The sequence below is a fragment of the Oryctolagus cuniculus genome, chromosome 18 (assembly GCF_964237555.1).
Source record: "Oryctolagus cuniculus chromosome 18, mOryCun1.1, whole genome shotgun sequence".
Taxonomy (NCBI): Eukaryota; Metazoa; Chordata; class Mammalia; order Lagomorpha; family Leporidae; genus Oryctolagus; species Oryctolagus cuniculus.
The window spans coordinates 8,596,879-8,622,293 of NC_091449.1; the positions used below are offsets into that span (position 1 = coordinate 8,596,879).

Below are 25,415 nucleotides of genomic sequence, written 5' to 3' on the forward strand. Positions count from 1 at the left end.
CTGTCCTACCCGGCCAGAGAACGGCGTGTGTCGGCTTTGCCCCCATTCTGTCCTTCCAAACCGAATCCCTCCTCGTCACTGCACCCCAACTTAACATCCTCCCCCACCCCTTGAGACTCCATTGTCCCCTGCCCCTTCCCCAGACACCGCGAGCTGTGAGAGCGGCCAGCTAATTAATCCCATCCGGTCATTACACGGGGATTCTGAAGGATAAAAGGGGTCGGGGAAGCCCGAAGGGGACAGCCGGTTGAGCAGTACTTGTGCAGTGACAGCGCCTGGCCTCGGCCTGCAGCACGGGAGTGGAGACGCCTCCTCCCTGCCCTGGCACTGGCTCCCTCTGCGGCTGGCTCCCAGCCTGCAGGATGATTAGCCACATGGCAGCATGGGGGCGGGCCTAAGACCTCCCCAGAAACACTTGTAGACACCCCCCGTCAGCGTGCCCAGTTCCTTAGTCTGGGGGACAATCTCCCGCACAATACCCACTTCCTCTCCCCTCCACGGGAAGATTCCGGTGTTCAGAGCTACTTCCTCCCTGCCCAGATTCTAGAGCTAGGCCAGGGACTAGCTGGCTTTGGCCATTAGCCATGGTTCCACTACCCCTTGCTGGCCCTGTGATGTCCTTTTTACTTATGTATTTGAAAGGCAGGGTGACAGTGAGAGACGGAGCCATCTTCCACTTGCTGGTTCACTCCCCAGATGGCTGCAACAGCCCAGGGCTGCACCAGGAGCCAAGAACTCCACCCCAGTCTCCCACACAGGTAGCAGGGGCCCGAGCACTTGGGCTGTCTTCTGCTGCTTTCCTTGGTGCATTAGCAGGGAGCTGGATTGAAAGCCGAGTGACCGGGACTCGAACTGGCACTCCACTGCCGTTGTCACGAGTGGCAGCTCCACACACCGCATCACCACGCTGGCCCATGGCCCAGTGATGTAGGTGCCCGAGTTCAGAGACAGCTTCCAAGGGCACCTCCCATCCCAGCCACCCCTGGAAGGCCAGGTGCTCCAGTACCGGGATCCACACCCCCACCCCGCCCTCAGTGAGGGGAGGAATCACTAAGTTCCAACACCGCTTTTCACAGATGGTGGAGCCGAGGCAGGGAGTGGGAGTCGTGTGCCCAGCGCCACACAGTAAGAGGATGCAGGGTGGAGCTTTAGCGGGAAACTTCCTGGACTGCGTTCCAGTTGGCTGCAGCCTGATTTCTAACCCCACTGCAGGAACCAGGGAAAAAATAGATATCTGTATTTATATTATGTATATAATATACATATGTATAACATCTTTAAGAAATAGACACGCGTCACTAGGTACAGGATTCCAGCGCATTCTAGACTCCCCAGTCCCAGCCCTTCCCCCTCCCTTGCCCACTAAGGAGCCCTGTGACCGGCAGGGTCTCACCTGAGCCCTCAGAAACCGTGCTTAGCAAGCCCGAGTCCACCTCCTGGAGCTGCCGAGCAGCCCACGTGGAGGCGGGGAGCGCGTCCAGGCCTCGGGGGTGGCCATCCCTGGATCTCTGGAGCCTCATTCCTTTTGGCATGACAGAACCACAGGAAGTCACCTAGAACCCTCGAGAGTCGCAGTTCCACCGGGAAGCCACAGAAACCGGGAACTGCCCGCCCCCCCCACCCCACCCCCCGCCGTGATCAGTCCAGAGCTGCAGAATCCAAATTCCTTTGGACGTTCTAGAATGGCACTTTAAAAAATGAAAACCACCCTGCGGGGGCCCTGGCAGCATCGCTCGCCCCTGGGCATCGGTCACTTCGTCCCTCTGGACCCACAGACTCGTCATTGTGTTGTGCATTCTAGAAAGCAAAGTGTCTAGAGTTCGGTTCTCTAGGCCAAGCCAGCGCTTGCCTTGGTAGCCAACCTGGACTCAAGGAATCAACTCTTGGGCTCTCTGAAACCACAGTTTGTTCTTTTTCTTTCTTGGCTCAGTCGCCACTCTTCGTTTTGCATCCGTCTCGGACGTGCAGCATTCCACAGCCTTCTCGCCTTCGGCGGTCTAGAACAAGTGATTCGCCGCTCAGTCGGCTGAGTCGGAAACCAACAGCCCCTTGCAGCGCAGGTCAAAGCCACACCCACCAGCCCCGGATCCGCTGCTGTGCAGGAACTGCCAGCTTCCTTCTCCGCACGCAGCCTGCCCTACACCACCGACCCCTAGCTCTGCTCAACAGCCCAGACCCAGCCAGGCAGAACCATCTAGAGCCACCACTTCCTTGGCTCTTGGGTGCTCCAGAGCTCTGGAGCCACAGCTCTGGTGAGACGCAGGAATCGGGCTCTTAAAGGGGTTCAGGGAGGAGCGCAGAAGCAGAGGGGCTAAGGTCCAGACAGTGTGTGGTGGGTCCGGTCCACCAGCCATGGCAGACGCTCACAAGCTAACGGTTTACCCAGCAGGCCTGTGGGCCTCGGGAAACGGCTGCCCCACCCCCGATGCAGGCTGAGCTCTCCATCTTGCTCCCCCGTGGAAAGGGGGCACAAGCGGAAAGGGGATGTTGGCTTGCGTCACGGGGGCAGGGTCAGCGCCAGGGTCGGGGTGAGAACTCGGGGGCTGGCAGCCCCTGCTTCTTGCTCCGCCTCACTCCCTTCCTTGGCCTCCTCTTCCTCCTCTTCCTCCTGGCAGCAACTCAGAGCAAGTTCATTCTCGTAACAAAACGCAGCCAGGGAGCCGGGGAAGCTGGACTTGGGGCTGTGGGAAGCCTGCTCCGCCCGCTCGTCCAGCTCCTTGGCGCTGCAGACGGGCGTCCCCGGGACCTCGTAGGTGCGGTGGAAGTGGCGATAGTCGACTTCGTACTGGGAGCCACGCTGGAAGAGGACCGGCTCAAAACGGTGGCCCCAGAGCAGCTCGCCGGGGAGGTACGACGAGCGACACTGCGTGGTCATGGCCGTGGCTTCCACCATGCCCTCGAGGATGACCACGAGCTCAAAGTCGGCCCGGGCCAGCTCGGCCCGTCCCAGCTCGTACAGCGGGCTGGCAGAGTCGATCTCGTGCACGATGGTGATGGGAGACACCAGGAAGATGCGGTCGGTGCCTCCGTCAAAGCCCACGTCCACGTCCTGGTGGTCGAGCGGGATGTACTCCCCCTCCGGGGTCACACGAGGCTGCAGGAGAAAGGGGGGGGGGAGCCGAAGGCAGCAGGAAGCAGAGAGACGAACAGGGACACAGGGAAGAGCAAAGACCACGCGCGGGGATGGGTACGGTGACAACACGGTCCCAGAGGGAGGGGACAGGGACACGGGAGAGAGGGGGATGGAGACCCAGGGAGGGGCGGGGGAGGTCAAGACACAGAGGTAAAGAGAGGGAGAGATAGGGATAGAGATGGAGGAAGACAGGGACAGAATGCAATTAACACAGACCACAAAGAGGATGCAGAGACAATGCGAAGATGACATTCAGCCAGGACACGGAGAAGAGGGATAGAAAAATGGTTTTCAAATGCGTGGCCAAACACACACCATGATGATACAAAGATGGAGACCTGACACCCAGGACTCCAGCACTGCCCTGGCTGTCCCCAGGCCAACCTACCCTCCAGCCCCTCAAGTCCGGCATATGGTCTAGCTCCACTCGTCTGCCCCACCCCCCAACCTCCTGTGCCATGCCACTGCCCCACAGCCTTCTGGAAGATTCCGAGGTGTGTGTGGGGGGGCACCTCTGCTCTTGCACCCTTCCCCCACCACACGCAGCCCGCAGTGCCCAGGGTCTTCACTCGGCCCGGGGAAGCCTCTCCCCCAGGTTGTTGGACACAGTGGCATTGGAGCCATTTGACCACAATGCCAGGAACATGAAGGGCCCTTCTTCGGGGTTGCCCCAGGGTCCGGGAAGCGACAGAAGCCACAGTTCTCCCAGGAGGCTGCTGGAGCCACTGAGGTGGGGGATGAGGCCTCCCGCAAGTGGCGTAGCTCAGCTCCGCAGGGTCGGGCTGCACCCCACCTTCCCACGGTGCCCTAAGGGTCGGCTGCACCCCATCTTTCCCATGGTGCCCTAAGGGTCGGGCTGCACCCCACCTTCCCACGGTGCCCTAAGGGTCGGGCTGCACCCCATCTTTCCCACGGTGCCCTAAGGGTCGGGCTGCACCCCACCTTCCCATGGTGCCCTAAGGGTCGGGCTGCACCCCACCTTCCCACGGTGCCCTAAGGGTCGGGCTGCACCCCACCTTCCCACGGTGCCCTAAGGGTCGGGCTGCACCCCACCCTCCAACGGTGCCGTAGGGGCTCAGCCTCAAGTAGGATGAGAATTGTAAACCTGAGCCATGCAAGGGTCCCTGGAACCCCACCACCCACGGAACACAGTCTCCTCAGAGCACCTCAGGCCGGCTCTTTCCCTGTGACGCCCCAGACGCTTCTGGGAATGGCAGTCCACAGCCCTTCCCACCCAGGAGTGGACCGCCTAGGCCCGGATTTCCCACAATCCCATGGCCGGGCCATGCTCAGGCCACAAGCAGCTCTTCAGAGTTCCAACCCAGGCCTCCGTAAAGAGCGGCCGCAGACCCTTCTCCCGATCCCGTCTCCTACGACCCCGAGAGGCTGCTGGGAATTGTAGTCCACGCACCCTCCAGGCCCACCCGCGTCGCCCTTGCGCCTACATCTCCCACAGTGCCCTGGGCGCGCCTGCAGACCCCGCGAAGCGCCGCACCTGCAGCAGCTGGGCCCGCACGTGGGCCTCGACCAGGTGGCTGCGGCGCAGGTTGCCGACGCGCCACATGAGGCAGAGGCGGCGGTCGCGCAGCGCCACGACGGCGTTCTCGCTGAAGACGAGCGTCTCGTTGCGCTTCTTGGGCTTGGCCATCTTGGCCATGACGGCGCCCACGACGAAGGCGTCGAGCACGCAGCCGGCGATGCACTGCAGCACCACGGCGGCCACGGCGGCCGGGCACTCCTCGGTGACGCTGCGCACGCCGTAGCCGATGGACGTCTGCGTCTCCAGCGCGAAGAGGAAGGCGGCCAGGAAGCTGGCCACCTGCGAGAAGCAGGGCGCGGGCGGCGGCGGCGCGGCCAGGTCGCCGTGCAGCGAGGCGATGAGCCAGAAGGCCAGGCCGAAGAGCAGCCAGGAGGCGAGGAAGGAGCAGGAGAAGAGCAGGCACATCCAGCGCCAGCGCACGTCCACGCACGTGGTGAACAGGTCGCTCAGGTAGCGCGCGCCCTGGCCGCCCAGGTTCACGAAGCGCACGTTGCAGTGCCCGTCTTTCTTGACGAAGCGCCCGCGCCGCCGGCCCACCGGCGACTGCGCCGGCGCCCAGCCGTTGCGGCACAGCCCCGGCCCGGCCTCCTCCTCATCGCCCGCCCGGCTGTCCCCCGACTCCAGGGCGCCGCTCAGGCGGCGCAGGGCCCTGGCCAGGCCCATTGGGCGCGGGGGCCCCCTCCACTTGGCCTAGTGGGGGGCGGGCGCCCCGAACCTGCGGGGACAAGCGACAGGACAGAACATCAGGGGTGCCTGGAGCGCATAAGGTCGTGGGCCAGGGGTGCTCCCTTGGGTGGGCCTCGGTGGCCACCGCCGGCAGGCTCTGGGTGGGACAAAACTCACCTTCCAAGCTCAGCCCCGGTGGCCGCGCTGTCAGAAACACCTGGGCACCCTGACAGCAGCCTTGGACATGTGGCACGGTTGCAGCAGACTTTCCACAGTGCCAAATTTCTGCCTTAAATCTGTGGTTTCCGTAATATGAAGGATGACTAAGTAGGCCATTGATAGACTGCTGTGGTCTCGGGCAGCGTATTCAGCTGTGCCTCACGGGGTTGATACTGTTTTTTTTTGTTTGTTTGTTTTTTGACAGGCAGAGTGGACAGTGAGAGAGACAGAGAGAAAGGTCTTCCTTTGCCGTTGGTTCACCTTCCAATGGCAGCTGTGGCCGGTGCGCTGCGGCCAGTGCACTGCGCTGATCCGATGGCAGGAGCCAGGTGCTTCTCCTGGTCTCCCATGGGGTGCAGGGCCCAAGCACTTGGGCCATCCTCCACTGCCCTCCCTGGCCACAGCAGAGAGCTGGCCTGGAAGAGGGGCAACTGGGACAGAATCCGGCACCCCGACTGGGACTAGAACCCGGTGTGCCGGCGCCGCAAGGCGGAGGATTAGCCTAGTGAGCCGCGGCGCCGGCCGATACTGTTGCACAGATGCTGAGCTGGGGTGTGGAACAACTTGCCCGAGACACAGCTGACTGCGCTGGACTCTGTGCCAGCCACCGGCCAGGTTGTAGCTCCACTCAGCACGGGGTCAGCGTGGAGACCCCAGCAGGCTGAGGTTGGGCGCGGCGCAAAGACACGCTCCAAAAGCACAAGCGACATAAGCGACAATCTCCTTGAAGACATTGAATTTCATCAACATTTTAAAAGAATTTATATCTATCTGCGAGTGGGTGTTTTGTGCCAGCAGTTAAGGCACCACTTGGGCCGCCCCGTCCCACACTGGAGCGCCAGGCTTTGAGTCCTGTGCCACTCCTGATTCCAGCTTCCTGCTAACCTGCACCCTGGCAGGCAGCAGGTGGTGGCTCGAGCACTTGGGTCCCTGCCACCCACACGGGACACCCGAGTTTCTGGCTCCTGCCTCTGGCCATTGTGGACATTTAGGGTATGGTCGGGAAGTCCCTCTCTTTGTCGTTCTCTCTCTGCCTTTCAAATACATGACATAATTTTTTTTTTTTTTTTTCATTTGAGAGAGGTCCCACTCACTCTGGTTAATCCCCCCCAAGCCCATCAATGGCCAGGGCCAGGCTGGGGTGAAAACCAGGAGCCAGGAACTCAATCCTGGGTCTCCTAGGTGGGTAGTGGGAACTCTATTGTTTTTTATTAAGATTTATTTTATTTACTTGAAAGACAGAGTTACAGAGAGAGGAGAGTGAGAGAGGTCTTCCACCCGCTGGTTCACTCCCCAGATGGCTGCAATGGCTGGAGCTGCACCGATCTGAAGCCAGGAGCCAGGAGCTTCTCCCGGGTCTCCCACGTGGGTGCAGGGGCCCAAGGACTTGAGCCATCTTCTACTGCTTTCCCAGGCCACAGCAGAGAGCCGGATCGGAAGAGGAGCAGCTGGGACTAGAACCGGTGCCCACATGGATGCCGGCGCTTCAGGCCAGGGCTTTGACCTGCTGCGCCACGGCGCCGGCCCCGGGGACTCAATTCTTGAGCCATCCCTGCTGCAAACTGCATTGGCAGGAAGCTGAGTGGAGCGGGAGCCAGCACCGGAACCCAGGCACTCTGGTGTGGGCCGGCGCGGGAGTCCTAACTGGCATCTCAGCTGCTGAGCTAAATGCCTGCACCCACATGAAAAACGTACGTGCACCGAAGGACGCTCAGAGAGGTGACGACGACCTCGCGGCTGGAGAGACCAGCTACAAGTCAAGTGTGGGACGCAGAACTTGCATCTGAAATATACGGCGAGCCCTTGCCAGCCCATTTAAAGGTGGGCAAAGGTCTAGGCAGGCATTTTCCCAAAGAAGATGTGTGTCCAAGCAGGGCACAAAAAGATGCTTGGGGGCCGGCGCTGTGGCGTAGCGGGTAAAGCTGCTGCCTGCAGTGCCGGCATCCCTTATAGGTGCCGGTTCAGGTCCCAGCTGCTCTACTTCTGACCCAGCTATCTGCTATGGCCCGGGAAAGCAGTAGAAGATGGTCCAAGTGCTTGGGGCCCTGTAACCACATGGGTGTCCTGGAAGGAGCTCCTGGCTCAGATTGGTCCAGCTCTGGCCGTTGTGGTCATTTGGGGAGTGAAGCAGCAGATGGGAGACCTCTCTCTCTCTGCCTCTGTGCAACTCTGCCTTTCAAATAAATAAAGATGCTGATTACCACTGGCCATGAGAGGACTGTGCACCCAGCCACAGCAGCCCCACAGAGCAGCCACGTAGGCACTGAACTGAGGACAGCAAGACCTTGCAGAACTGGCGTCCTCTGCACTGCCAGTGGGGGTGGAAAGTCACGCAGCTACTGTGGAAACCAGGCTGGGAGTTCCATAGGTGGCCTGGCAGAGTCACCGTGTCAGTCTGCCATTCCACCCCACAGTGCCCACCCGAGACAGACAGGCAGCCACACAAAGCCTCGCACACGGCCGCTCCTAAGAGGCGAGAGGTGGAGATGACCCAAATGTCCACCAGCGCTGAGTGGGTGCAATGTGGCTTCTCCCACAGTACAAAGCAGGCAAACGCTGAGAGGATCGAGCCCAGTAAAGCAGCCAATCCCCAGCCCACGTGCCCCCCTCTCCGTGAGGTGCGAGGACGGGCCGGTCTGAATTGCGGTGGCCCAGGACCGAGGCTTCTCTGTGGGGTGATGAGGCTGTTCTCAGTTCAGCTGTGCAACCATGAGAGTGCTAGCCACATCTAACAGGTGAACAGTACAGCAGGAGGTTATGTCCCCACGAAGCTGGCAGAGTAAGACAGGCTCCCAGGGGCCGGGCCGTGGCACAGCAGGTTAAACCACCACTTGCGACACTGGCATCCCGTGTCAGTGGCAGTGCCGGCTGCTCTGCTTCCGACCCAGCTCCCTGGAAGGCAGCCGACGATGGGCCTGGACTGAGGAGTTGGGCCCCTGCACCCATGTGGGAGACCCGGATGGAGGTCCAGGCTCTTGGCTTCCATCTGGCCCAGCCCCAGCCAGTGTGGCCATTTCGGGAGTGAACCAAGCTCTGCTTCTGTAACAAACAAATGTTGCCAGCACCGTGGCTTAGTGGGTTAAGCCACCGCCTGCAGCACCAGCATCCCTTATGGCACTGGTCTGGGTCCCGGCTGCTCCACTTCCCATCCAGCGCTCTGCTGTGGCCTAGGAAAGCAGTGAAGATGGCCCCAGTGCTTGGACGTCTGCACCCAGTGGGAGGCCTGGATGAAGCTCCTGGCTTCAGTCTGGCCCAGCCCTGGCCGTTGCGGTCACTTGGGAGGGAGACCTCTCTGCCTGCCTCTGCCTCTTCTCTCAGTCTGTAACGAGGTTCAGCCCCGACCCTCTACCTCAGACAGCTCCTACTCGGTTGCTGACACCACATGCCTGGGATCCCCAGCATCCTCGCCCAGAGCCTTGATTTACTCATCTGTGGGATGGGGATATAACTTTCCAGTTGAAGAGAGAGGTCTGGAAGGAAGGGGATGGCGGCCTCTCCGAGCAGCTCACACCCCTCTCCAAGCCTCAGTTCCCTCATCTGGGAAGTGGAACGAACCCCAGCAGCCCGACGGGCGTGGACCCGCAGGCCTCACCACCCCTCAGCTGCTGCAGGGGCGACACCCGGCGCCGTGGTGGGGGGCACCTTTCAGGGCTGGCTGGCTAAGGCCAGAGGAATCTGGTTAACTGCCGATTCCATCGGCGCTGGCCCAGCCCCTGCGTGCTTGGACTGTGCCTGCCGCACAGGGGTCAGGGATCCGCCTGGGCCCTCCACCTGAGGACTGCTGACCAACATCGAGGTCAGCACCCACGGGGTGCCTGGAAGGAGCTGTGCACCTCTGGGTCTGGTCTCCACAGCCACCGAGTGGGGGCGTAGGCCCACCTGACGGGGGTGAAGCGGAGGCTCAGGTCAGACGCCCCAGGCTGGGCGGTGCCAGCGCCTACCTTGTACCCAGCTGCGACCTCTCCACCTCCCACAGCCCAGGATGCCAGAGCGTGTTCTTAGGGAGGGGCAGTGGTGGGGTCGGCATGCAAGCCCTTGCCTCCTGGGAAGTCCCCCCTCGTGAGCCAACAATAGGGCGCTGACAGGCCCCACCCTGCCCCAGGCCGGCCTCCCACCCACTCCCCACTGCTAGCCGCTAGCTGCAACCCTTGCTGTGCACAGAAAAGCAAACGGAGGTTCTGCGGTGAGGCTGCCTCAGGGCCAGGCGCCGAGGGCCCCCCTAGGGCTCAGGGAGTGTTTGCAGCCCCCCCACTGGGTCCACCAGACCCCGAGGCTCACCTCGACTGCTCAGGAGGCCAAGGTCCTCACCCCATCTCACGGGCCCAGCCCAGGCTCGGAGGGGTCTGTGGCCAGGCCTGGCCCTCCTCAGCCCGCGAGGCCGACCTGTGTTCACCTCACAAAGCCACCGGACGCTGCACCTGCGGGGGTCTCTGGGTGCCCAACGCGGCCCGGCTCCCAGACTTGGAACAAGGTAGGGCGGGAGCGAGCGGGATCCCAAGCCCGAGGGCCCCACCCCCTGCAGCTGACCTGCGAGAGCAGCTTAAGGTTTCCATATAAAGGAGACACAGGGCTTAAGGTGCTTCAACTCCGTGTCAAAGTCACTGTCTAATCTGCAGCCAAGAGGCCCCGCCCCTCCCCCCGCAGAGGGTTCCATGCTCTTCCTGGAGGCGGGGGCATCCCCCCACTCCCCTCCCCCATAACGGGGGTCCCCACAGCGAGTGGGAGCAGAGTGGGGAGGAGGGGTGGGGCAGAGACTGCAGACAGGGCAGGCCCAGAGATGGGCAGGGAGAGGCGGGCGTTGGGAGGGAGCCTGAGGAAGAGAAATTGGCAGGAGGAGCAGGGCGGGCGGGGGGGCGAGGACCTGAATTGGGGAGCAGAGACCAAGGGGGCCGGGGCGGGCAGGAGACCTTGCCTGGGGAGGTGCAAGCCATGGGGCGAGAAGCAGAAGCCAGGAGGGTGGGGTGCAGCGAGCACAGGCAGTGCCCCCAGCATGGGTGGGCAGAGCTACAGGCAGCAAACCTGGGTCTCGGCGGCTCCCCGAGGGGCCACGGTCAGGGCAGGGGCCGGGGAGACGGGTGTTGGGCCGAGGGGGGAGGGTGGGGGCGGCAGAAGGAGGGAGTGGGCACGTACCTGGGGGGGCTGCCCACCCCCATGCCCTGGGGGGGCTCTGCTGCTCAGGCTGGGGGAGGCCTCTGGGGGCCCGGGGGCTGCGGTCTGTCCTCGGCCCCAGGGGCCTGTGCCGGGCGCCCGCGACCTCTGAGTCCACAGGCGGATCAGAGGCCTGGATGGAGGGGGCAGGGGGTGTGGCCAGCAGCGCCGCAGAGGGGGAGCCAGGGAGGACGGCCAGGCAGGCAGCTGGGCGGCAGCCCAGCAGGCTGGAGAGGCACAGGTGGGGGCAGGGAGGCACGGAAGGCCAGGGACGCTGATCAGGAAGAGAGGAGGAGCTGGGGACATCGCTGAGGGGTCCCCTGGAACGAAGCCTAAGTGGGGGCATGGGACGAGACCCTCTGACTGCTGAGTCCCAGATGGAACACAACAGAGCGTGGCCCCTGCCGCGTGGGGGCTGGAGCACACACAGCGGGGACCCCCTGGGGACAGCTGGGGACCGACTTCCTGCCTCGCCAGGCGGTCGGAGCCTCACACGCCCTCCGGGCCTGTCTGGTCCTTTATTGCATCTCGGGAGCCCCTGCCCTGCGGCTCAGAGAGGGGAGGGCCCCACGCAGCCCCCTGCTGGGAAATCCTGGCCAAACCCAGCGGCCGGAAGACAAGGGTGGGACCAGAGTCCGCTGGAGGAGCCCACAGCTCGGGTTTGGTCCGGCCTTTGTCAGGCCCCTGAGGTCCCTGGGGAAGACCAGGTGCCAAAGCCCAGGGCTCACAGGCCACGCCGGGCCCGCCAGGCCCCGCCAGGTGCGGGTGTGGGCCAGCGTCCATCTCAGCCCTTTTCTCGGAGGGGCAGCCGACAGGCGGCACGAGCGGCTCCTGAGCAGGGCACGGCAGAGGCCGCGGCCCGCCTCAGACGCTGATGGTGCGGAAGATGGTGAAGCCGGACAGGGCGGTGCTGACCACGACCCCGGGGCACTGCGGGTGCCAGTGCAGCTCCTTCAGGTCGGTCTCGCCCTGGTGCACGAACAGCAGCTGCTGGGGGAGGTCCGCCAGCCCGGGCTCGGCCTCCGCCTCCCTGGCCTCGGGGTCCCGCTCCACGGCCAGGTCCCACTGCGTGATCTGGTTGTCGGCGCCGGAGGCAGCAAAGACCCCGCTGTCCTGGGGGTGCCACTCGACAGAGGTCACGGGGGCCACATGCTGCTTGAAGGTGGCCACCGGGGAGCCAGACTGCGGGCAAGGATGGAGTCAGGGGCTCAGACGGCTCAGCCTCGGGGTTCAGCGGGACCCCGCACCTCACCACCCACAATCTGTGATGAGGCCTGGAGGAAGCCCCCCCTCTCCTCCCTGGGTGCGTGCCGGCTCCCTCGTCTAGACAATGTTCCCCCAGGGCTCTCCCCTGACTTTGTGAAGGCCCCACTTTGGGAGCTCCAGAGGCAGCCAACCGGGACAGGGGTCCCAGGTGCTGCTGGGACCTGAAGGAGGACTGGCTGCAGAGGGCCACCGTCATCACCTCCAGGAGCCAGCCCAGGCTGAGTCCACAGAAGCGGCTAAGCTGCAGGGAAACAGATGACCCGGCCGCCCCGGAAGAGCTCGGGCTCCGGGAAGCTATGGCTCCGTGCACAGGGACCCCACAGGCTGCAGCTGCTCCTGCCAGAGCCTCTTTCTGCTCTACAGGTCAGCGCTTCGCCGGGCTGTCACGTCGCACCTGCTCCTGTCCTCGCTGTGCCGCGCCTCCTCCCCTGCAGCGAGTGAGCTGGGTTCCCACTCTCAGTCCACCACAGGACCAATCTAGAGTTCCCAGGGGCCCTGAGTCGTGGGCCGCACAGCGGCTGCACCTCTGCCCCATGGGCAGATGGGAGCTGCAGTCTCGTGGTCTCTCATCCCTCGTCAGAGACCTCACAGCCACCAGGACCCTTCCTCTGCCCGAGCGTCAGCCTCCCCACCCACCCCAGGAGGGGCTGGCCCCGCGCCGGCCGGCCGCCCGAGCACGGAGGGGGAACCCGCAGGCCCAGCGGCTGCTCCGGGAGGTACCTTGAACTGCCGCAGGTCCCAGACCTTGAGCGCCCCGTCGTCCCCGCCGCTGAGCAGGAAGGGCTCCCGGCGGCTCCAGCTGATGACGTTCACGTCCCCGTCGTGGGCAGCGGCTGTGGTGAGCATACAGGCCTTGCCGGGGGCTGCCCGGATGTCCCAGATGCGAATGGAGGCGTCCACTGAGCAGGACGCGAAAACCTGGGCGAGGCGGAGTCTCAGTGACCCAGTGTCCCCCCTCCTTGAAGACCAGGAGTGAGTGAGGGGCTGGCCTCTCTCTGTGACCTCACACCAGGCCAGGCCTGCACCCACTCCTGCCTCAGCACCCAGGATTCCAGGCCCCCAGCCCTTCCTCACCGTGTCCTCGGTCGGTGACCACTGCAGGTCCTCCACAGAACGCGTGTGGCCCACGAATGGCCGCTGGTCCACGTGCCAGGAGCCACCGTCTGTGGGTGTCCAGAGGTGGATGTTCTTCTGACAGTCACCGGTCAGCAGGCGACCTGGGGAAGCAGTCAGGACGTGAGCCCGCCCACCTGGCCACAGCTCACTGCCCCTCCCCCACACCCGCCCGCGGGCACGCGCCAGGACTCACCAGGCACCCGGGGCGACCAGTCCAGGGCGAAGCCCTCACCCATGTGGCCAGAGAAGGTGAAGATGGGCTTCACTCGGGCCTGCTCGTCCCGGAGGAAGACCGCCAGGGCCTGGGGGTCGTCCACCACCTGCAGAAGCCGCCGCAGCGCAAACACCTCCACCTGGCCCTTCTCTGACCACACCCCGGCCACAGGCTCCTCGCCCAGCCATGACACCTACAGGGGAGCGGAGGTCTGGGTCACCACGAGGCCCCAGGATCCCTGTGAGCCAACCCACAGGCTCCCCCGGGCCGGGGCTGCAGCTCGGGGAGTGGTCAGCTCCCCACCCTGGAGTGGCGGCGTGGGCTGAGGGTGGGAACCGGGGCCGTCAGCCCCGTCACCCCAGGAGCGTGCCAGGAGGACTCCCAGTGCCGGCAGCCTCAGGGCTCAGCCCCCCACCCCCCCCCCCCAGCTCGGGCCTCTCTCCTCGTCACGGAGTGGAACGACTCCGCCCAGGCTCCCACCCGAAGCTCACAGCCTCAAGACTCTCGCCCTTCCCCTCACAGAAGCTCACTCGGCCAGGGCTCCCCGCTCTTCCCCGCTGCCCGCGGCCCCCGCACCGATTCACGTGGCAGCCACCACAGTCCCTTTGCAACAGAAGGCAGGCTCCACACCCACCAGCGCCCGCCGCCCCGTCTCAACCCAAAGCCCGCACGCTAACCACGGCCCCCGGGGGCCCACCCCACAGCTCGTCACCCCCTCATCCACTCGGTCTCCGCAGCTCCCCGGGACGCCACACACACACCACGGTCACCCCAGCACCTCCGCACGCGTGTCTCCCTCCCTCACTTCCTGCGCGTGAACCCCCTAACCCCACTGCCTGCCACGGCAACTGCACCCCAGAACACCCCGGGCCCCGCAGCCGCTTCACGTGGTCTCCACGCCCCTGACAGCTTTTGGCCGCTTCCTACACTCTCTCGTGCCTGCTTGCGCCCCAGCCGTTTAAGTCGCCCCCTGCAGAAGGGGCGGGGCTGGGACAGGATGACGGAGACACAGCACCGCCCTCCACACGCCAGCGACAGGTCAGGAGGTGCTCCAGCTCCCAAGCAAACAAAAACCCACAACCCACAGCCCCAGCAGCTCCTGGATCCTGGCCAATCACTCACACACACACACACACACACACACACGTCACCAACACCCAGGTGCTGTGCACGCCCACCCCATCAGACAAGCAGCATGACAGGAAAGTAAGAGACAGGCCCGGCTCGGAGGCCGACGGGAAGGCAAGGTGTCGTGAGCGGGGCTAGCGCAGCGGGCAGCTGGTGAGTGTTCCCGGGACTCTACCCGAACTCGGTTGATGCCGCCATAGTGGGGAACCATGGCCAGCTCCAGCTGAGGCTTGCGCTCCTCTTCATCCTCCTCGTCGTCCTCCTCCTCCTCCTCGTCATCACTGCCCTCTGAGGGCGGGGCCTTGGTCCCGTGCAGATTGTGCATCCGGAGCATCATCAGTCTGGGGACAGTGCGGGGAGTCAGGCACCGGGCGGCGGAATCCTTGGGGGGCAGGGACGGCGGAAACCCGGGCTCCTGGGTCTTGGGGGGCGGGGGGTGCGGCCTGGGACAGAAGCTGGAAGCCCTAACTCCTGGCTGCGAACGAGAACCTGCCTCACGCACCTGTTGCTCTGGGCGCTCTCTGCCTGGGTCCCAGCACACAGGTACAGCGTAAGAGGAAGCTCGGTGCGGTTGTCTCCCAGGTGGTCTCGGACTATGTCGAAGCTGAGACACGGGGCGCCTGGGGACGGACGGAAGAGTTAGGCCGCCCCGACGGAAGGGTCTCAGCCGCCAGCTCCCTCTGGGGCCGGCCATCTCCTCCTGGACCGCAGCTCTCGGGGATGTCTCTTAAGTTAACTTCCCTGGACCCCAAAAGCCCCGGCCTTCGGCCCTACCTGTCTGAGCCCGGTGGTACAGCACATAGGCCTCCTCGTCCATGACCAGCTCCTCCCCTTCGCGCAGCGGCGGCCCCCGCCCAGGCAGGTACACCTGGGTCCGGCCCTCGGAACCTGTGTCACCCGACTCGGTCTCCATGGGTGCCTCGTTATCACACGTGCGTCGCCGACCCTTGCGCGCCGCCATCTTCGAACCCTCTCACGGCCGGCGCGAGGTGAGAGCGTCACTTCCGGGTTACGCCCGTCGCCTTCTAAGATCCGCACCCACAGCGCGGTTGCCTTGGAAACCTGCCGCTCCAGCGATCGAAGCGGGGCCGCGGGTCGGGGGACGGAGAAGGAGAACTCAAGTAACGGCGTCCTGGTGCAGCGAGAGCGACCCGCAGATACGGAGAGGCCGTTCGTTCCCCGTGACCTCAGGGAGCTCTTCCGCCTGGTAGTGGCAAAGGATTCTGGGAGTTGTAGTCCTGTAGGAGGATCCCGAGCGCCTTTGATTCCCAGTGCTAGCCACTAAATTAATTATTCATATATGCAAACTTGAGCACTTAGTGCGAGGAGACCCGGGTTTCGGCTCCCTGGGGACCCCGTATAAAGCGAGTTTCTTCTGCCCTCCCTGTTCGGATGGTGTTGGTTTATTTCAAAATGCTTTGGTGAAGACAGGCTGCCTATTTCGAGTTAGCTAGAGGGGCGGTCAGTGGCCCGGTCAGCTCGGTGAGGCGGCCGGGCCGTCGCTCGCGGGAGGGGATACTGAGAACCTCGGAAGGCTTGCTGGCAGTGGACGCTGAGGTGTCGCCTCAGCCCGGATCGCTCCCACCACTCTCTCGGGGTCTCCGTCTGCGCCCCCCGCCCCGGTTCTCTCTAGTCCTCCCCTATGAGGCTTCCCTCACTTTATTCCCGGCAGAGAAGCTGGGGGCGGGGGAGGGGCCGGGAAACAGACACGGAGCTCAGGCCCGGACTGAGGAGCCATAAAAACATGGTTTATTCCAAACACTGCAATGTGGACGAGGAGAGTGGGGGGAGGTGTGCAGCCCCAGACCCCTCCCTCTGCAACCCAGCCCCAGACCCGGCTGGCGCTCTGGGGAGGGGAGGCTCTTGGGGGTCCGCTGGGGGCATCTTTGAGGGGCCACTAGGAAGGGCCGGACTTGGAGGGGACGCGGTCGGCGGCACCTGGGCTGGACGGGAGGTGCGGCAGGGCGGGGGGTCCCGGCTAGGGGCGAGGGGTGGTGGGGGGCGGGGGGCTGGGGTCCCGGCGGGGCTTCTGCTGGGGACGCGTCCTGGGTCCGAGTAGGAAAAAAGCCACCGAGGGTGGGCGAGGAGGAGGAGGGGGCGTCGCGGTTTGACACCCAGGGTCACAGTCTGGGTCGGATGACGTCACAGTCTGGGGTCAGGGGTTCCTGTGTGGCGGGGCCGAGGTCTGGGGTCACAGTTTGGCGAACGCCGTCTCACAGTTTTGAGTCCCGACGGATGAAAGGTTAAAAACGGCCTCCCCGGAGGCGTGGCTGGGGCCGGGGAGCTGCACAGTGATGCAGGGGCCACGGCCCCGGGCGTGGGGGTGGGGCGCGGGCAGGGCGAGACCCCCACCACCACCTCCCGCCCCTTCTGGTGACGTTAAAAAGCCCTTGTCGGGTTAAAAAAAAAAAAAAAGTCCGGTGGGCTCCGAGACCCCCGCCCCCCTCGCTCAGAGGCTGGGTGACACTTGGGCGACCCATCCCCTCTGGCTCGCGGTTCCCGGGATGCGAGGGGGCGCAGGGCGCGGAGCCAGCCAATATTTTCCTTCCCAGCCCACGCGGGTCCTGCCACTGCGCGCGCCCCCTCGGGCCGTGGCCTGCGCTGACCGAGGGGGCGGGCGGTGCGGCCACCCCTGGGCCGCGTCATACCTCGGACTCGAGGCTGGAGAAGTGCGCCGAGCCCCTGCGGGTGCCCAGGTCCCCGCCCCGGTGTCTCCGGTGCGGCGCGGCGGGCAGCGGCGGCCCCCAGTGCGCGGCGTGCGGGCACCTGCGCGCGTGGCGCGAGGGCCCGGTGAGCCTGCGGGCGGGGGCGGCGCGGGGGCACGAGCTGAGGTCCTCGAGCGAGCGCGAGGTGGGCGCGGGCGGCGGGAGGTCCCAGCCCCCCGCGGCGCGCCGGTGCCGGTGGTGGTGCGGCGCGGCGGGCGCGCGGTGCGAGGCGCGCGGGCGGTGAGGGTGCGGCCGCGGGCAGCCGCAGCGGGCCCGGCGCCGGGGCGGGGGCCCGGCGGCCCAGGGCGGGGGCGGCGGCGCCCACCAGCCGCCGTCCAGGCCGTCGTGCGAGCAGCTGAGATGGCGCGGCGGCGGCAGCAGCTCCAGGCTGGCGCAGTGGCGGCAGTGCCAGGCGGCCGGGCCGCTGCGCGGGGGCAGGTAGTCCCAGCTGCCGGCGCGCCAGCCCCCGAGCTTGTCGACCGACCAGTAGCGGCCGGGCGGCGGCCCGAGGCGCTCGGCGTACGGGTACGGGAAGTCGGCGAACCACCAGGGCTCCAGGCCGCCCAGGGAAGCGCCGCCCAGGCTCTCCGAGTCCTCCGACTCCGACGGCGACGGCTCGAGGTCCAGGTAAGGGCAGGGGGGCGGCGCGGCGCGGCACGGGGGCGGCGCGGCCGGGGCTCCGCCGCCCGCGCCCCCCGCGCCGCCCGCGCCCCCGGCGCCGGGCCCCAGCAGCGGCTGGCTCTCCGGGTCGGAGCGCGGCCAGCGCGCGGGCGCCGGCGGACTCTCGTCCTCGAAGGCCAGGCGGCAGAGCGGCGGCCCGACGGCCGAGGCCGCGGCGGCAGGGGGCGCGGGCGGCGACGGGAAGCCGGGGAAGGCGCCGGCGGGGGGCTCGGCCGGCTCCTTGTCGCGCACGATGGCGAAGTAGGAGGGCGGCGGCTTCTGCGGGGGCTGCGTGGCCGGCGGGGACAGTGGGCGCGCCGCCGCGCCCCGGGGTGCCGCGCGCGCCTCGCCCAGGCCCAGCCCCTGCGGCTCGATGGGGCCGTAGTAGCGGTGGAAGCCGTCGGCCAGGCCCGCGGCCCCCGGCGGCCCCGCGCCCTTGGCCCGGCGCCAGCGGTCCACTGCGGCGCGCTCGCGGGGCACGAAGGGTGCGGGGCCCGGCGCCGGGCGCGCCGTGGGGTACGCGGGGCTGGGCAGGGGCTGCGGCGGCGGAGGGGGCTTGGCGGGCGGCGGGGCGGCCTCGGCGCTGCAGCAGCTGTACATGCCCTGCGGGAGAGCGCGGGTCAGCGCGGGGGGTCCCGGGACGCGTGCCTCCCCCTCCCCGCCAAGGTCTGCGTCCTCCCCCGGAACCCTGTCCGCTGCGCCCTCCGCTCCCCCGTCTCCCGCTCCCGTCCCGCGTACCCTGGAGAAGGCCAGCAGGAAGTCCATGCGGTGGGTGGGCCCCAGGCAGTGGCGCAGGCGCCAGTACACCAGGTGCTCCCAGGCGAAGACCAGCAGGGACAGGCCCATGGCCACCAGGAGCATGTAGAAGACCCCCGCCATGTTGTCGATGTCCAGCTTGCTGCTCATCACCTCGATCTTGTCGTTGTGGCAGATCCCGGACAGCCACAGCCGCTCCAGCATCTCGATCTCATCTGGGGTGGGGTGGGATGAGAATTCACCTGTCCTGAGCGCCCAGCCCAGCAACGCGGGAGTCCAGCCCCTGCCCCCACACCCTGCTGTCCCGGCCCTTATCCCCTCCTCCCCCCACCCGGGACCCCAGGCCGCACCGTCGCCCAGGAACTGCAGCAGGGCCAGGTCGATGGGCCGTTTCCAGCGGGAGCCCTTGTGCAGGGCGATGCCGTAGCCCGTGGTGGCGAAGACCTTGCCGGAGCCGATGGTGACCAGCTTGCAGCCCTCGTCCTTGCGGGCCATGTAGTTGAGCACGGCCGCATCGTAGATGAACGCGTCCAGCTTCCTGCGGGCCATGGGGGCGGCGGGGGGAGGGGCACGGAGGGCAGGGTCAGTGCCACACGGAGCCCCTCCTCCCGCAGGATCCCGACCCTCACCTGCCGCGACCCTCACCTGCCGCGCAGGCCCAGGCCGCGGCCTAAGGGGTTCTAAGGGCTCTCTGTGCCTCGGCTGCAGCATCTGTGAAATGGGCCGAGGGTCGGCGCCGCGGCTCACTAGGCTAATCCTCCACCTTGCGGCGCCGGCACACCGGGTTCTAGTCCCGGTCAGGGTGCCGGATTCTGTCCCGGTTGCCCCTCTTCCAGGCCAGCTCTCTGCTGTGGCCTGGGAGTGCAGTGGAGGATGGCCCAAGTGCTTGGCCCTGCACCCCATGGGAGACCAGGAGAAGCTCCTGGCTCCTGGCTTCGGATCAGTGCAGCTCTGGCTGTTGTGGCTAATTGGAGAGTGAACCAGTGAATGGAAGACCTCTTCCTCCTTCCCTCCCTCCTTCCCTCCCTCTCTCTTTCAAAGTAAATAAATAAATTTTTTTTTATTTTTTTATTTTTTTTTTTACTGACAGGCAGAGTGGACAGTGAGAGAGAGAGACAGAGAGAAAGGTCTTCCTTTGCCGTTGGTTCACCCTCCAATGGCTGCCGATCCGAAGACAGGAGCCAGGTGCTTCTCCTGGTCTCCCATGGGTTGCAGGGCCCAAGCACTTGGGCCATCCTCCAATGCCTTCCTGGGCCACAGCAGAGAGCTGGCCTGGAAGAGGGGCAACCGGGACAATCTGGCACCCTAACCGGAACTAGAACCTGGTGTTCTGGCGCCGCAAGGTGGAGGATTAGCCTATTGAGCCATGGTGCTGGCAAATAAATCTTTAAAAAAAGGAAGGAAGGAAGGAAGGAAGGAAGGAAGGAAGGAAGGAAGGAAGGAAGGAAGGAAGGAAGGAGAAAGAAAGAAGAAAGAAGAAAGAAAGAAAGAAAGCGAGCATTACAGAGAGAGAGGGAGGGACAGATCAATCTTCTATCTGCTGGTTCACTCCCCAAATGGCCACAATGGCTAGGCTGGGCCAGGCTGAAGCCAGGAGCCAGGAACTCCTTCTGGGTCTCCCACGCGGGTGCAGGGGCCCAAACACTTGGGCCATCTTCAGCTGCTTTCCCAGGCCACAGTAGGGAGCTGGGTCAGCAGGAGGCAGGTGGGAGACCCGGAAGAAGCTCCTGGCTCATGTGGCTTCTTGGGGAGTGAGCAGGTGGATGGAAGACTGATCTCTTTCTGTAACTCCGCCTTTCAAATAAATTAATAAAAATAAAATGGTATTTGAGTGGGGAAATTTTTGCCCACCGTCTAGTTCTGGGAGGGAGGCACCTGCTACAGTCTAGCCCAGGAGAACATTCTCTGACAGCGAAATCCGTGGTCCATCCTGGCGGTCCCCGCACCAGCCACACTTGGCCCCTGAGCACTTGAATCCTGACCGGTGCCACCGTAGGGGTGTTACTTAACATTGCACTGCATTTTAATTAGTTTAAATGGAAGTAGTATGACAGACAGATAACGATGCGGCTGGGCGCAGAGCTGCAGGGAAGGTGGGGGTGCCGTGCATGGGATTCTCTGGGAAAAGCCCAGAGGTGAGCAAGGAGACAGCTGGGGGGGGCGGGTCCCCCCCACCGGATGGGGGGGCTGGATAGGGCAAAGACTTCAGGGTGGGGTGGGGTGGGGGCTGAGAGGCGCCTGGGACAGGAATGGCATTCACTGCTGATCGGGGTTTGAACTAATGCCACAGAGCCCCTGGCAGGCAGGGCGGGCCCAGCTGACATCTGGAAACAGAGAGAGAGGGAGGGAGGGAGAGGGAGAGGGAGAGGGGGGCGCCCGAGAGACCCCGCAGCTGCAGCCACCCTGGGCGCTCCCTAGGCAAACTGCGGTTTCTGTCCAGGTTTCTTTGTTGGGAAAGGTGCAGGAGGCGTCCTGAGCTCTGGATCAGGCTGAGGAGGTGGGGTGCAGGGGGCTCTCAGGGGCCCCTGGGGGAGGCTCCTGGGGTGGGGGGAGAGGGTGGGATGCTGTGCCTCTCCCCCACCGTCCCTAAGCCTCTGCTGAGACGCACCCACTTCCCACGGCCTTTGTCTGGGTGTGGGTTTGGGAAAAGCACAAACGCCTTTGCCTTCAAGCCTTGCTGTCTCGACTGTGTCGCCGTGGTGCCAGTGCCTGCCCTCCCCCAGCTCCCTGCTGCACCTCCGGCAACCTGACTGACCTCCAGCCTCCCGGCCCTTTGCACCTGATGCCCCTGCACTGTCCTTACCCCTCTGCCCTCACCTCCTACCTCGCTCACTGTGCTCCAGCCACACTGGCCGTGGAGCTGTGCCTGAGCCGCTCTGCCTGCTCTTGCCTCAGGGCCTTTGCACTGGCTGTTCCCGCTGCTGGAACAGTCTTCTCCCAGCTCGACACTGATTCACTCCCTCACCTCCTTCAAGTGTTTGCTCAAGGGGTAAAGCTGCCTCCTGCAGCACGGACATCCCACATGGGTGCCAGTTCAAGTCCCGGCTGTTCTACTTCCAATCCAGCTCCCTGCTAATGTGCCTGGGAGAGCACCCACGTGGGAGACCGGAAGAAGCTCCTGGGTCCTGATTGGCCCAGCTCCCACCTCCACAGCCATCTGGGGAGTGAACCAGCGGATGGAAGACCTCTCTCTCTGTAACTCTGCCTTTAAAATAAATAAATAAATCTTAAAAAAAAAAAAAAAAAAAGCTTCTCCGCCTAGCAGCGCTGGCACACCGGGTTCTAGTCCCCGTCAGGGCACCGGATTCTGTCCCGGTTGCCCCTCTTCCAGGCCAGCTCTCTGCTGTGGCCAGGGAGTGCAGTGGAGGATGGCCCAAGTGCTTGGGCCCTGCACCCCATGTGAGACCAGGAAAAGCACCTGGCTCCTGGCTCCTGCCATCGGATCAGCGCGGTGCACCGGCCGCAGCGCGCCGGCCGCGGCGGCCATTGGAGGGTGAACCAACGGCAAAGGAAGACCTTTCTCACCTGTCTCTCTCTCACTGTCCACTCTGCCTGTCAAAAAAAAAAAAAAAAAAAAAAAGCTTAACAGAAAGACAGAAAGGAAAATAAAATCTCTCAGGAAGTGGAGCAGAAAGATAAAGAGATGGAAAAAATAAGATAAAACAAAAGGGACAGTCCAGGAGGCCCAGAATCACCTTATGAGTTCCAGAAAGAACAAATACAGAAATGAAAGAGGAGGAATTCAAGAAAATTCCAGAAACAGTCTCAGAAAACCCGCAGGAGGATGCGGTGACAGCTCGGCAAGGCAAGGGGCCCGAGGGCAGGCGCTGACCGGCCCGGCACTGGGAACAAGCAGAAGAAGGAAAGGCCACGTGACCCCGGGCTTGTCACCTTGACCCTGGGCATCGGAAAACCACGGATGATGCCTCCGATTTCGGAAGAAAAGTGGCCTCCCATCCAGAGCTGTGCACCCCGCCGGCTGCATGAGCCAGGACGTTGCGGGTTTGCTGGAGGTTCAGGAGAGCAGGGTGGGAAACCCCGAAGGAGGAAGAATCTGGACCCCAACGGGATGCAGACCCGGAGAGGTGAGGCGTGGTCCCACGACGGCGCCCGGGAGCCAGCCCAGAGCGGGCCACGAGGCCACGCGGGACTTCTTCAGTAAGATACAATGGGGGCCGGCGCTGCGGCTCACTAGGCTAATCCTCCGCCTTGCGGCGCCGGCACACCGGGTTCTAGTCCCAGTCAGGGCGCCGGATTCTGTCCCGGTTGCCCCTCTTCCAGGCCAGCTCTCTGCTGTGGCCTGGGAGTGCAGTGGAGGATGGCCCAAGTGCTTGGGCCCTGCACCCCATGGGAGACCAGGATAAGTACCTGGCTCCTGCCATCGGATCAGCACGGAGTGCGGCGGCCATTGGAGGGTGAACCAATGGCAAAAGGAAGACCTTTCTCTCTGTCTCTCTCTCTTTCACTGTCCACTCTGCCTGTCAAAAAAAAAAAAAAAAAGATGCAATGGGCAGAGTTGCCAGTGCTGTGGACGCTCAAGTAGTGAAGAGAGAACCTGGGTGTGGATTAGTTAAGTACACGGGCCGGCACTGTGGCACAGCGGGCTAAGCCACTGCCTGGGCTGATTCCATATCAGAGCAACAGTTTGAGTCCCGGCTGCTCAGCTTCCTGTCCAGCTCCCTGCTAGTGCGCCTGGGAGAGCAGCGGAAGACGGCCCACGTCCCTGGGTCCCCGCACCCACGCGGGAGACCCGGATGAAGTCCGTGGCTTTGGCTCAGCCCAGTCCAGACTGTTGTGGCCACTTAGGGAGTGAACCAGTGGATGGAAGACCTCTGCCTTTCAAGTAAGTAAGTCTTTTTTTTTTTTTTTTTTTAAGAATTAGTTAAGCCCAAAGAAAACAGCCAGTAAGCCACTGAAGGACAAAAAAAGACAAGCATTAACTCCAGGAAACACAGACTTGTGTGGGAGAGGAAGGTAATCCTGGTGTACTACTGCGGCAGCTGGGAGAGGGCTCCACAGCCACACCGCCGCGTAAACACTGAATATTCATCCAGCCAGACTCACACTGTGGGAGGCTGGGCTGATTTAAATAAGAATATGAGTGTGTGCCTTCCTTGGGGAGAAGTGGAAATGCCTAAAATTGGAAAATCAATAGGTAGCCCTACAAACATGGTATTTAGAGACGGGGAGAAAAAATAGCAAAGTGGCTCCGTCAGTGTGCTGAGGAGCAGGTGCCTGGCGCCTGGGGTGACCGTGGCCCACATCTGGGTACCTGGTCCCCTTGCTGGCTCCGGCTTGCAGCTCCGCTTCCTGCTAATGTGCGCCCTGCCAGGGGCAGGTGATGGCTCTGGCCCTTGGGCCCCTGTCACCCACCTGAGAGACCTGGATGGAATTCCTGCTTCCTGACTCCAACTCAGCCCCGTCCTGGCCATTGCAAGCATTTAGGGAGTGAACTGGCAGATGGGAGGTCTCTCGTCTTTCTCTTGAATAATTTAAAGGGTAAAAAATGAGGTGGGCCAGCATTGTGGCAAGGGGGGTGGAGCTGTCGCCTGTGGCACCAGCATCCCATATGGGCGCTGGTTCTTGTCCAGGCTGCTTCACTTCCCATCCAGCTCCCTGCCAATGTACTCGGGAAGTCAGCGGAGGATGGCCCAAGTGCTCCTGGCTTCAGCGTCATCCAGCCCTAGCTCTGTGACCATTTGGGGAGTGAGCCAGCAAATGGAAATTCTCTCTCTCTCTCTCCCTCCCTCCCTCTCTCTCTCTCTGTCTCTCCCTCTGTTATTATCTGCCTTTCTCATAAATAAATAAATCTTAAAAAAAAAAAAGATGAGATGAACAGATTTTCTGAGGAGGAAAACTGGGTAAGCCGATGGTGGACCATTGTTTTTCTTTTTTAGATTTTTTAAATTTTATTTATTTATTTGACAGGTAGAGTTACAGACAGTGAGAGAGACAGAGAGGAAGGTCTTCCTTCCGTTGGTTCACCCCCAAATGGCCGTCACGGCCGGAGCTACGCCGATCCAAAGCCAGGAGCCAGGTGCTTCTCCTGGTCTCCCATGGGGTGCAGGGCCCAAGCACTTGGGCCATCCTCCACTGCACTCCCGGGCCACAGCAGAGAGCTGGACTGGAAGAGGGGCAACTGGGACAGAATCCGGTGCCCATATAGGATTCCAGTGCGACAGGCGGAGGATTAGCCAAGTGAGTCATGGCACCAGCCCCCTTTATTTTTCATTAAAAAAACAAACAAACAAACAAAAAAACTTGTATTTGACTCTCCAAAGTATGCAGATAAATCTGATAAAAATAGATCTAAAAATCAAGGGGAAAATATACAAAGGGATTTGGGGGAAAAAAAAATTCGGCAGCAGCAGCAGCAGCAGGAAGCCAGAGCAGGAGGCGCTAGGGAGCCACACTGGGTGGCCCCTGGGGGGTGAGGGAGGCCCCTGGGGAGCCACACTGGGTGGCCCCTGGGGAAGGATGGAGGCCCCTGGGGAGTGAGGGAGGCCCCTGGGGAGTGATGGGGGCCCATGGGGAGTGAGGGAGGCCCCTGGGGAGTGATGGGGGCCCCTGGGGAGTGATGGGGACCCCTGGGGAGCTATGGGGGCCCCTGGGGAGTGAGGGAGGCCCCTGGGGAGTGATGGGGGCCCCTGGGGAGTGAGGGAGGCCCCTGGGGAGTGATGGGGGCCCCTGGGGAGTGATGGAGACCCCTGGGGAGCTATGGGGGCCCCTGGGGAGTGAGGGAGGCCCCTGGGGAGTGATGGGGGCCCCTGGGGAGTGAGGGAGGCCCCTGGGGAGCTATGGGGGCCCCTGGGGAGTGAGGGAGGCCCCTGGGGAGTGATGGGGGCCCCTGAGGAGCGATGGTCC

The 25,415-nt window shown here is 63.6% G+C and overlaps 3 protein-coding genes across 6 annotated transcripts in view; all 3 read right to left on the reverse strand.

The window, feature by feature from the left end:
• Positions 1-1,237: 1,237 nt before the first annotated feature.
• On the reverse strand, positions 1,238-11,063 carry KCNJ14 (potassium inwardly rectifying channel subfamily J member 14). Of its 3 annotated transcripts, none has more exons than XM_070063133.1 (3): positions 10,689-11,063; positions 4,629-5,388; positions 1,238-3,094 (listed from the first exon to the last, which is right to left on the reverse strand). In XM_070063133.1, exons 2-3 carry the CDS (start codon positions 5,334-5,336, stop codon positions 2,498-2,500), a joined length of 1,305 nt encoding a protein of 434 aa, XP_069919234.1. In that variant the 5' UTR covers positions 5,337-5,388; positions 10,689-11,063; the 3' UTR covers positions 1,238-2,497. The 3 variants fall into 3 exon arrangements, with proteins under 3 accessions (XP_069919234.1, XP_069919235.1, XP_069919236.1); XM_070063134.1 differs by lacking the exon at positions 10,689-11,063 and adding an exon at positions 9,837-10,677; XM_070063135.1 differs by lacking the exon at positions 10,689-11,063 and adding an exon at positions 5,517-9,830.
• Positions 11,064-11,205: 142 nt separating this feature from the next.
• On the reverse strand, positions 11,206-15,614 carry GRWD1 (glutamate rich WD repeat containing 1). Its single transcript, XM_002723735.5, has 7 exons — positions 15,205-15,614; positions 14,933-15,050; positions 14,606-14,771; positions 13,282-13,495; positions 13,047-13,189; positions 12,693-12,890; positions 11,206-11,888 (listed from the first exon to the last, which is right to left on the reverse strand). The coding sequence occupies exons 1-7, from the start codon at positions 15,389-15,391 to the stop codon at positions 11,571-11,573; spliced, it is 1,344 nt and encodes a 447-aa protein (XP_002723781.3). The 5' UTR covers positions 15,392-15,614; the 3' UTR covers positions 11,206-11,570.
• A 1,316-nt stretch (positions 15,615-16,930) lies between these two features.
• Positions 16,931-25,415, reverse strand: part of GRIN2D (glutamate ionotropic receptor NMDA type subunit 2D) — a 30,781-nt gene continuing 22,296 nt past the window's right edge. For both annotated transcript variants that reach the window (XM_070063119.1, XM_051840053.2), the window contains 3 exons: positions 18,902-19,089; positions 18,534-18,766; positions 16,931-18,398 (listed from right to left, as the gene is read on the reverse strand). In XM_070063119.1, coding sequence (XP_069919220.1) covers positions 17,073-18,398; positions 18,534-18,766; positions 18,902-19,089 — 1,747 coding nt within the window. In that variant the 3' untranslated portion in view covers positions 16,931-17,072. The remainder of the gene's footprint in view (positions 18,399-18,533; positions 18,767-18,901; positions 19,090-25,415) is intronic.